Source organism: Capra hircus, chromosome 5, assembly GCF_001704415.2.
Source record: "Capra hircus breed San Clemente chromosome 5, ASM170441v1, whole genome shotgun sequence".
In the NCBI taxonomy this organism is placed as follows: Eukaryota; Metazoa; Chordata; class Mammalia; order Artiodactyla; family Bovidae; genus Capra; species Capra hircus.
In genome coordinates, this window is record NC_030812.1 from 9,051,666 (window position 1) to 9,063,175 (window position 11,510).

An 11,510-nucleotide genomic window follows, 5' to 3' on the forward strand; every position below is an offset into this window, starting at 1 on the left:
CTACTCTACCATTTATTCACTTCCCATGTGATCTTGAGTCATTTAAACTCTCCAAGCCTCCATTTTCTGGAAATGAGGATGAAAACAGTAAGTATAACTACCATTGGGGATTGCTGTGAGTATTAATTAAGACAATACATAAAACACTTTAGCTGACCACAATGAAAACAGTTACGTTTCAATAAATTTTAACTTTTATATTTAAATCCAAACTTTAGTATCATTTGACCTCTACCTGAGACTTCCCAGGTGGCGGAAGCGGTGAAGAACCTGCGTGCCAATGCAGGAGACGTAAGAGACTGGGGTTCAATCCCTGGGTCAGGAAAATCCCCTGGAGGAGGAAATGGCAACCCACTCCACTATTTTTGCCTGGAGAATCCCATGGACAGAGGAGCCTGGTGAGCTACAGTCCACCGAGTCGCAAAGAGTTTTCATGACTGAAAGCGACTTAGCATTAGATCTCTATCTATTGAAATGTTATATTTTCTATGAAAACCACCTCTGTTAATCCATTCATGCACACCTACCCAATGGCAATAACCTTACAAGCACTCTGAAAACGTGGGTATAAGTGTCGAGGAAGCCTTCCCCAACTAACCCTCTTGAGCTAGGTACCCTGCTCAGTAAATAGCCTGTACTTAATAGTGTACTACTTAACACAGTTCCCTGTATTACTTAAGAACCCTCTTGTGGGCAAGGCCTGTGTCCTATTCATTTCTGCATCCCTAGAATGAAACCCAATAATCCTAAATCCTGAATCACATGGGGAGCTTATCAAAATATTAATACCTGGACCCATACCATCCCAGACCCATTAAATGAAAGGGGTCAAGGAGGAAGAAGGCAAATAATCAGCAAAGGGGAAGCATTTTTTAATATCCTCACACAGTGTTGATATGCTGCCACAGCTTAGAACCACTGCACTTTGACATTTAAAAAACTATACAAACAGATATATATGCATTTATGTATGAATATATGTATAAACATATAAGTAAAAAAATGTCTCAGTTCAAGACCCTCGACCTCAACAGCTACTCTTAGCCCCATCCTCTTTCCTTTAAATAGACAACAGTTTTAATTAACAATTAGCTACATGCTGTGTTAAGTTGGCTTTTAAACTGTTAACTCAGTGCCTACTTAAGTTTCTTCATATAATTATGCCTTCTTCCTAGATTACAGTCTTGCTACTTGAAAATATATACTGCCTTATTCTTGTTTTCTCCAGAGTGCTTATGACAGTGCCTTGAACAGAGACATGTAATAAATATGTGGCTAATCTAACAAATGTACAAAAAATAGCAGTAGTAAGTATGTTACATTCAAGTTATCCAATTCTGGCTAACAGAAAAGGCAAAAATTTAGAAAAAAGATTTTTTTAAAAAAACTCTTAGTAAACAAGAGCAACTGAAGTTTATCTCATTAATGAGTATCTGTATATTTGCATTTATTATAGCCATCACATGCAGTATCCCCCCACCACCTACACTTCAAGATTCTGAACTGCTTCCTTACTAAAACTATCTTCCATTTGCTGGTATCATCTTCATCTGCTGTCAGGTTCTTTTGTAACAATTTTATAGTTACTCTGTAATCAGTAAAATAAGTTAATGAAAGTCACAACAAATGTTTTACACAGATGCTTAGCAAATACTTTTGAAGAAATTTAATGTTTATCAAACACTAAAACAGACTCTTTGTATACAAGTTACATGCTAATCTACTAATATAAACTTGGTTGGGAATACTGCCTGAAAATAAGAGATTAGTCATTCAACACTATATATATGTATGTGTATATATATATATATGTATATATATATATATAACTCTACTTTTGAATATTGACTGATGATCTTTTTATATTTTATATTATAAAATATTTTATAATATTTTTACGCCTGAAAATTTCGTAAAATATTATATGACTTTTTAAAATAGTAGTGCTAAACGGTATTATACAAGAAACTCCACAGCAACTGGTATTTACAATGTTGAAACTGCTAAGAGAAATAAATGGCACATGATTCACATAATGTGAAAGACTTTATTTTTTAAAAAACTGAAAATATGGGGAGGAGGAACTCAAGAAATATGCCTGCTAATTAGATACTGTGGTAAAACATCACCATGTTTTGTTGGGTCCTACAGCATGAAACAGATAGAGCCATAGTTACCACAAAAAGAAAGCAGTACTCCATTCCCTATTCAATAAAAAAGGTTCAAATTCCACAGACAAAAAAATGGTACCCTGGGTTGTTTGTTTTTAAGGAAGATTAAATTTAGGAGTTGCCAACACCCAAACAAAAAACATTCCAGAGTATTAGACTCAATTGTAACGGGGAGTCATCTACATTCTCAGCACTGTGTTCCCTTACCCAAAACACGAATATTAACAAAAGACGTTTCTTAGGACCTCACAAGATACACCATACTTACTTCTCCCAGTAAACATTACCCTTGTTAAAGAAACAAACACAAAAAGGTACTGAGAAATAACAATTTTAGCACAACCAGCCAGACAAAAAAATGAAGTTTTAACATCTGCCAAGAGATCTCCCAAAATAAGATCCCTGTCAAATGAACAATGAGGAAAAGATTGGAAATGACAAATTATTTTATTTGGACCATCAGCTACATTTAAAAATAACGCTGAGGAATGTAACTTTTCCAAAGCCTTGTCTTCAGTTTCCCCTTAATCTTCATATTTTTAACTTAAAAAAACCCTAAAAATTTGATTACCACTCTCATGAATTCCTTTTAAAGCAATTTAATGAATAACAGATCTTTTGTGCAAGTAGCAAACCACAGAGGACAGTTTTGCTGGCTGATAAAAATCTTCCTGAAACATGCATAAAAATATACCCTTCAAAGACAAACTGATTTTCTAGGTATGGAAATCATATTAAGACTCAAAAATTTGGTATGTTTGATACACACCCTAACTTATTGCAGATGTTTTTATCTGAACCACAATTAAAGTTGGTGAATTCTTACTATTTACTTAGTGTGTGTCAAAGTTGAATAAATTAGAAGGCCAGGAGAAAAAAAAAAAAGTTAAAACCTTAGAGCCAATGAGCAAAAGACGTAACTACTTACGGTGAAACGGGATTGTTGAATCACTTCCCCAAGCCGGTGAGTTACTATTAAAGCAACTAAAAACTTGTTTACGATTGTTTTGTTGAGTAGAGAGAAGTGCTGTTATACCATAAGTCAAAAAGTTTCACCAGGCATTCTAATAGGAAGATGCTGCTGTTGCCCACAGAAATGTTTCTCAGACTGCTCAAAAATACCAAAAAAAAAAAAAAAAAAATCAACCACCACTCCCCCTCCACCCCAGAAATTCCCAAACCTACTACAAATGTTTTCCAGAATACATAGGGTCAAATACTTCAACACATGGAGAGAGCAAAAGAACTGTGGGTTGCTACAGCGTTCCTATTGTCCAGAATACCACTCAGGAAAAAAGTGTGTGCGTGTGTGTGCGTGGGTATGTGTGTGTCCGCGCGCGCTATTTCCAACAGCTGGTGTGTATATATGAAGTAGTACATATGCTTGGTTTGGATATACTCGTCTTGGGTCCATTGAAAGATAAAGCTGTCTGGGGTAGTGCTAAAGCCAAGTTTTCTTTACAGGTGCTATTAAACACTGCTAAGAGGGAAGAGATAAACGATCCGATAACTTAAGACCGACACCTGGGAAACTAAATAGAGTACGTCGTCATCACCATTCACCAATTTTTCTAACTGATCAAGCAGAAACGAGGTAGGCAAGTTCTGAAGCCCCATGCTATCCTTCCACCAGTGAAAAGAAGGCTCTGGTGTCTGAGATCTTAGCCAGGAAGCCTGAAAAGCACGTGTCCGACTCTGGGTTGGGGAACTTCCCAGGAAGCGTTTGTTGAGAGTAAAACTCCATCACCCCCTGCCTGCCTACTCAGAGAAAGGCTAAGAAGTGCAGGCTCGAGGAGGAAAGCTCTGGGTCCCGGAGAGATGAGACCAGGAGGCGGCAGCCCTCCAGGGTCCGGCCGCGGCCCCACCCGGCTCACCTCTGCGGAGGGGATGTTGACCACGCCGGTGGATCTCCGCTTCTCCCGCAGCTTCCTCTTCTCGATCTGTCCTTTGCCTTTCCTGGCGCTGGGGCCCGAGCTCTTGCCCTTCTCCGGGGCGCAGTCCCGCTCCTCCTCGCCGCCCCGGGCGGGCGCTGCCCCCGAAGTGGCGGCGGCGGCGGGAGGGGACTCGTCCTCCGGCCGCCGCGGGCCGGGGGCGGCGCGGCTCAGCGGCGCGGGGCCCACGGCACAGTTCACGCCCCCGGGGCCGGGGGCGGCAGGTGCGGCGCCGGCGGGGCCGCCGCCCGGGAGGTTGTTGTTGAGCTCGTTGGCCGCCGCGGCGGCGGCCGAGGTGCCCAGGGCCCCCGGCGGGAGCTTGCCGGCCGCGTCGCCGGTCCCCCCGGCGGGGGCGGCCGGGCCCGGGGGATTCTGCTTGGCGCGCATCTTCTCGCGCTTCGCCTTCCACTCCTCCAGGAAGTCTGTGGTGCTGCCGCCGCCGCCGCCGGTCCGGTAGCCACCGGTCGCCATATTCCCAGCGGGGCCGGCCGGGCTCTCACCTCAGGCCGCCCGCCCCGACTCCGGCCGCCGCCGCCTCTTCCTTCCCGCCGCCCGGAGGAGGCGAGGGAACGACCCCCGGGCGCTGGGGCGGCCGCGCCTCCCGCCGGGACCGGCCGGTCTGCAGGAGAAACACAAAAGGGGGCGGGGAAGGGAAGCGTGAGGTCCTCGCCCGGCTCGAGGGTCTGCCCCGGGGCCGCGCCCCTCAGGGCCCTCCTCCCCGAGAGCGCCCCCACTCAGCCCCGCAGGCGAGGAGTCGCCGAGTCGCCGCCCCGCCGAGTTTCTCCGGCGCACCTACACGGCGGGGCCCGGACGGTCGCCGCCCCTGGAGGGGAAGAGAGAGGCAGGGTCCCGGTCTCCGGCGGTCGCGGGGGGCCCGAGCCAGACCCGCCACCTGTCGGCCCGTCGCATCTCCAGCCCTCGCCCGGCTCCAGGGTGCCAGCCGCCAACACCCTCACCATCGCGGGGCGAGGCGCCGAGCCCCCTGACCGACTCGCGGAGGAGGCGGGACGTGTCCTGACCCAGCCGTCCAGCCGAGTCCAGGGGCACAGGTTCGCGTGGAGAGTGCGCAGTGCCCCGGGGGCCCCTTACCTGAGCGGAGTTACGGGGGGACGAGTTTCGGGGCTGGGAGCGGGCGCCCAGGTGAGCCGAAGCGGCCGCGCGCGAGAAGCCACCGCCAACTCGCCGTCCGGAGCCCGCGGTTCTCCCGGGCTGGGAGGGAGGGAAGGAGGAGGGAGGGGAAGGACCGGAGCCGAGCGACGCCGAAGCGCGGGCGGAAAGGACCGAGGCGGCGCGCGAGGGGCGCGGCGCGCGGCGGGGGGCTGTGCCCGCCGACGCCCCGCCCCCCGGCGCTCAGGTGCGCGACGCCGGGTCCGGCCCGCCGCCGCCAGCCCCGCGGACGCCGCGGCGACCACGCAGTCCTGGGCGCGCAGCCGCGCGGCGTCCGGCCTCCCGGCGCCTCCGACTCTGCAGCGCGAAAGGCCCTGCACGCCGTTCTCCGCCTCTCCTGTCTCCCACCACTCTTCCTTTTAAGTACAAGACATACTCTTCCAGGGAAAAGTCTCAAATGCTGCTGGCTGAAGGGAAAAAGGCAATCAACTGGTGATGATTTAGGGCCTGACTAGCCAGGATGGGAAAAGGCTCTCACCTCTCTTCCTCGTCACTGCCTCCTTTTCAGATGCACTAGGGTGGCAGGCAGGAGGGTAGGAAGAACTGAAACCCAGGCCCCCTCCTTCTCGTCTGTGGTCTCAGGTGAGAGTGTCGGCTGAAAGGAGGGGCTTCAATTGTCAGTGTATTATCAAGGCTTTACTATTATCTTAGGTTTGTAGGAACAAAATGTTAAACTCATTTAAAATAAATTGTATCGGCGATCCCAATCAAATTGGAGTTTCCTCTTAACTCTGACTCTACACCTCCTCTTCACAGATAGTGAATTTAGCAGCAAAGCTTCCTCCCAAAGTCCTAAAGCTGCTTTGAGGCTGATTTGATATGAGCTGGGGCGGTGATTGTCTCTATTCTTGTGCCGTTAACGTGCCATAGGATAAATCTTATCTTCAGATGCAGATCATCTCAGATTTCTGGATCAGGGTAGGCTAAACTTCCACTGTCAGGCAGCTGAGGAGGCAGACTGCACTGTATCAGAGTAGTGCCAGGGCACATCACTATCAAGTGTACGAGCACTGAGTCACATTCTTACCTAACGTAAATCTTTCTTCCTACTTAGTACTACCTGTTTTGCCCAGGTGGCACATGGTGGTGAGCCCTCTGCGTGGGCCTGCCCAGGAATAAGGACAGGACACAGTGATTCACATGCTGTTTGTCAGAGGGGAAAGACACCCCTTTTGCCTCTTTGGTCTGTCTGCTGGGAGTGAACATGTGGATAACCCGGATTGAATTCTGGAAAAACCCTTTAAAAAATTAAAGGCCTTCCTCGGGAATCGGTTTAAAAGGCTGAGTCTGGCTGGTACCAACCTGGGTGCGCCACTTGAAACTCCTCAATTAATGATTCATTGCTCTGTTTTCTGAGTTTTAAGGCCAGGACGGCAGGAGGGAGGAGGTTTGGGCATTAAATAGATTCACGTTAATATGCTTTGTAACTTCCCAGAGGATTTTCTCTTGGAGGGACTGCAGGATATAGTGGCAAGAGGATATAATGTACCTGAATTCAAACATAAAAACAGCTGAGCAATCTTGGGCATGTTCTTTAAATTCTCTGAAACTCAGCTTTCTTTATTATCAAGCCAGTAATAACTGCATATATTTTTAAGTTAAGAATTGAGCATTGCTTGGTCAAGGAAAACGCTCTGTAAATATAGTCTCTTTTATTAATAGGATATTGAACAGAGTCCTGGGTTTCTAAAGGTGAGGGGAGATACAGACCAAAAAGATAAGGTACTAAATACACATTATTAACTTGAAAACAATAGATCCTGAATGAACTAGGATAACACTCTGCCACATAATTTATCACTGCATCTCTTAGATCAGTTCTCTTAGTATTAACAAGCCCGGAGTCAGGAATGTTGGCTGCTATTGACGTGTGACTTTGGGAAAGTTGTTTAACTTTTGTGCCTCTGTTTACTTACATACAAAATGGGGATAATAATACTTCCTACATTGTGAGTGCTGTGAAAGTGCCTGAGCTCCTTAGATAAAAGGTAGTATGTGAGTACCAGGGTAGTTATTATTAGTCTATAAAGTGCCCTAGGAATCATGGATGAAAGCGATTATTGAAGCACAAAGCACTGTATATTATTATTGTTTATTATATCTTTTGTCTTTACCTTACCATTCTCAATAGTCCCAAAGATATATTTCACATCCAGACTGCTTCCATCATTGCATCAAAATATTTAGCTGAGTCAGTTCTAAATTGCCATGCTTGCATGTCATCAATCTTTATGTACAGCGTTCTGATGAAATAATCCTCAAAGACTCCAGGCCTGTTTTCTCACCTGCAGCACTGTGGACCTTTGGGACTGGATAGTTCTTTGGGGATGTCGTCCTGTCCATTGCAGGATGTTTAGCAGCATCCTTGGCTTCTGTCCTCTAGAGACCTACCAGGAGTTGCCTCCACCCCCAGCTGTGACTTTGTCAAGTATTTCCTATATGTCAGTCCGAAACTTTCTTCCTCGCAATGCAGTTAATTATATCAGATGATCCGTCAGTTCTCGGTTCTCGTTTTCTGGGAGGGATCTCTCCTGGAGCTCTCCACCCCCTACTCTACCCTGGACTGACTTCTAAGGTTCACTGCTCTGTGCTTATCCTGGGATTATACTTGCCTGACATCCTGGGAATCATTTCCTACACAGAACTCCTTGTTTCTTTAATTCCATATTGTCCTCTTTTCCCTTATTTTACTTGAGTACTCCTTCAGTATACTCTGGAGATCAGATTGCACATCCTTGGAGACTGTGTATGTTGAAAACTGTTTTTCCTTTGTCTTCACACTTGGTTAATAGTTTGGTGGGGCTTAGAACTCTAGGTTGGAAACCATTTTCCTTTATAACTTTGAGGGCATCACTATATTGTCTTCTAGTTTCCGGAGTTAGAGTTGCCAGAAAACCAATGGCATTCAGATTCCTTTGTCTTTTCTCTCTAAAGTTTTGGAACTTCTAACCCACCTTCTTAATTATCTTAAAGGTTTGCCATGGTTTATCTTCTTTCATTACATGTTAAGCACTCAGTGGGCCCTCTAAATCCACCCTCTGGCCTTCAGCTGGGAGATTTCCTTTTTTTATATCTTTGGTAATTCTTCCCTTCCATTTCCTCTCTTCTCTTTCTGGAACTCCTGCTAAATAGATGCTGAATTTCTAAGTGTTCCCTAGTAACTATTTGTCTTTTCTAGTTTCTGTTTGGCATGTTATTCTGTTTTCAGGGCTATTTGGTCTCTTATTTGCCAGAATTCCTATTGAATTTTCTGTTTCTGCCACCATTTTTTCTGTGATCTGTTTCTTAGTCTCTAAATGTTCTTCTTCCATATTATCCTGTTCTTGTATCACATTCATTATCTTTTCTCTTTCTAAGGAAATTCCTTTACCTTTTCTTCTGCTGGTCCTGCACTGTGTCTCTTACCTATATGTTCCCTTTCATCTTCTTGATTATTTCAGTCTTCATTTTTCATTTTCCTGTTTTCACCTTATCAGTCTGCTATTCATTCATATTTTATTTATTTACTGGCCACCCTGCGTGGCCTGCAGGACCTTAATTCCCTGACCAGGGATCAGACCTGTGCCCCCTGTAGTGGAAGGGCAGAGTCTTAACCTCTGGACCACCAGGAAAGTCCCTGTTCATTCATATTTTAGGCTGAAGCATTGAAAAGTTGACTGGATGCTCTTCTCAAAAGGCAGAATTTGTTGACTGATGGTCCCCATTCTGGGAGTTGGTACTTGGACCCAGGTGGACCCACATGCCAGGTGGAGGCATGTGTCAATTGTCAGCATCTTTGGCGTTTCCTCCTGGCCACATCAGTTTCCCAGAAAGAAACTGTTTCTGTCTGTGACACTGGTTGTCAGCTGTTTCAAGTGCCAAGAGAAGGGACTGCGGGAGTCTCAAAACTCAATATGCAGATTTCACGTAGTCCCTCTGTTGAATGCCTGCTGTGTTCAAGTTCCCTACATTTGTAATTCCGACAGCTCCAGCGCAGGAACTTCCAGTCTTCTACCAATATCAGGAGAGACAGCCTCCTTGTTATTAGGCCTTACAGCGAGGACTTGAGAATCTAACTGTCCTGTATGTCGATTTTTAGCCAATCCTTTTTTTTTTTTCATTCCCATTCTTTCTTCTGTTTCTGAAGTATATGCTGCTGCCTCTACTTTCTCAGCTTTCTTCTTTAGGACATAAAGGAATCCTTGCTGACTTGGTCTCTTGAAGGTGGTTAGAATTCACCTTTTTCTTCTCTGCTAACGTCTGTTTTCCATCTTCCATCTTCCAAAACCTTGCTCTCGTTTCCCATCTTCTTGGTTGTTACTGGTTTATCACTTTACTTTCATTTTAGTGAAGTTACTTGAGGGAATAGTAATGATAAATGTGTTCAGTCTGTTATGTTTAACAGGTCTAATGTATGCAATTTGCAGATTTCTAGATACTTTCACATCTGATCTGTGTTGAGGCTAAACAAGTAGAGACCTGCCTCTTATTCTCACCCTGTCTGAAGTACATCTTAAGTCCCTATTGAGTGACAGTATTGGGAAGAGCTCTATGAAATGTACTGTTTTCTGGAGGCTGTTTATGAAAATTGCATCACATAATGTTCCCAGGAAAAAATGTCTGACATTAATACTAAGAATAGTTGAATTTCCCTTTGTTACATTTTTAACCGTACTATGTGTTTTGTAGCTAGAAAATATTCCCTTTTTCCATTGACTGCTGTTAAACCTTAGGCAAGATTTGTGGCCTGTTTGGGGAAGATCTAGGTTTTGTTGTGTCTGAAGCTTATAAAACTTAGGGCACCTTTTTTAAGGAAAAAAAAAAAAGATTAAAAAAATAAATGTTTAGAATGAACAATTTTTAAAATTGTAAATTTTAACAAATTGAAAAGTGCCATAAACATCACAAAAACCCAGAAAAACAACCTAAATTATTCAGTAGTTTACTCTCAGACATATTTCTAAAATCCTGTTTATCTACATTTTTATGATTGATTTATGAGTTACTGCATAAAATATCTGGCTTCATACATGTATCCTCTATTTGCAGTACACAAATACATAGATTTGTGCACCATAAATACTGGAGCTCTGATAAATTCTATTTGTACTATTTGCATCAAAAAATAAAATAATATATCATTTCACACCTTGAATTATGGAATATATTACTAATAGAAGAGAACTTCTGTTTTGACTGGATGTCAGTGAAATCAGAATCTTCTGCTAATTTTACACCCCTGATGATTAGAGCTATTTCCCACGGACTGAATTTAATGCCATCAGACTTGCCGCCTCCTACAAAGAGCAAACTCCTTGCTGCTTTCATCAACTAACTTCCCAGTCACTCTGACTTACTAAGGACCTCTGCTCCTGGCTGACTATCTTTTTCTCCTACTTATGTCAGCTCTTAGTGATAATAGGTACAAAGATTATCCAATATCCGGGCTTCTCAGATCCTTGAGCTCCTCACTTCCAATCTCATTCTCTCTTTACTCTTCTGTAGTTAGCCATTCCCACAGTTATGTCATCAGCAGTCAGTGCACCTCCAAACTGTCAGTGTAAACGTCCCATTTTTCAACCATTCTTCCTACCCCTTAATCTGGTACCCCCCACTCCAGCCAATTTTTAATCTATTGATCCCGCCAGTTTTTCATTATCCGATATGCCTTTTTCTTGTGCTAACTTCCTTACTCAGCTTAGATTTTAAAGCTGGTCATTATTAGCCTCTTCTGTGCCTACACCTGCTCAGCTAAAATAAGGTTAAATTAAAAATACGGTGGCATCCTTCCTATGTGTGCTGCTCAGTCACTAAGTGGTGTCCGACTCTTTTGCAGTCCTATGGACCATAGTCCGCCAGGCTCTTCTGTCCATGGGATTCTCCAGGCACAAAAACTGGAGTGGGTTACCATTTCCTACTCCAAGGGATCTTCCCAACCCACGGATCGAATCCACGTCTCTTGCAATGGCAGGTGGATTCTTTACCACTGAGCGACCTGGGATGCATTGTGTAATCGTAGCCTCAACCGGGGAAGCAGGCAGCACATACTGTCTGGCAGTCCTATAGTCTTAGTAAGTTTGTTCTCCTGTGCTGCAGAATGAGTAGTTCACATCAGTCCCTTAAGCCTCCAAAACCTCCTCAACCCACCCTTGCTCTCAGTCGATGAACTTGCCTTCCCATTCATTGACTAAAGTGGGACCTACTAAGTAGGGCCTTGCTATTACACCTCTACCCACCATCTGGATCTACTCCAAGCCTCCTT

General features: G+C 44.7%; 1 protein-coding gene across 2 annotated transcripts in view; it reads right to left on the reverse strand.

Moving 5' to 3' along the window:
* PAWR (pro-apoptotic WT1 regulator) overlaps nucleotides 1-5,392 on the reverse strand; it is a 117,957-nt gene extending 112,565 nt beyond the window's left edge. Inside the window, exons 1-2 of one of the 2 annotated variants that reach the window (XM_018047594.1) lie at nucleotides 5,192-5,392; nucleotides 4,046-4,721 (exon numbers count right to left, since the gene is read on the reverse strand). In XM_018047594.1, coding sequence (XP_017903083.1) covers nucleotides 4,046-4,573 — 528 coding nt within the window. In that variant the 5' untranslated portion in view covers nucleotides 4,574-4,721; nucleotides 5,192-5,392. The remainder of the gene's footprint in view (nucleotides 1-4,045; nucleotides 4,722-5,191) is intronic. The other variant, XM_018047593.1, reaches the window with a different exon arrangement.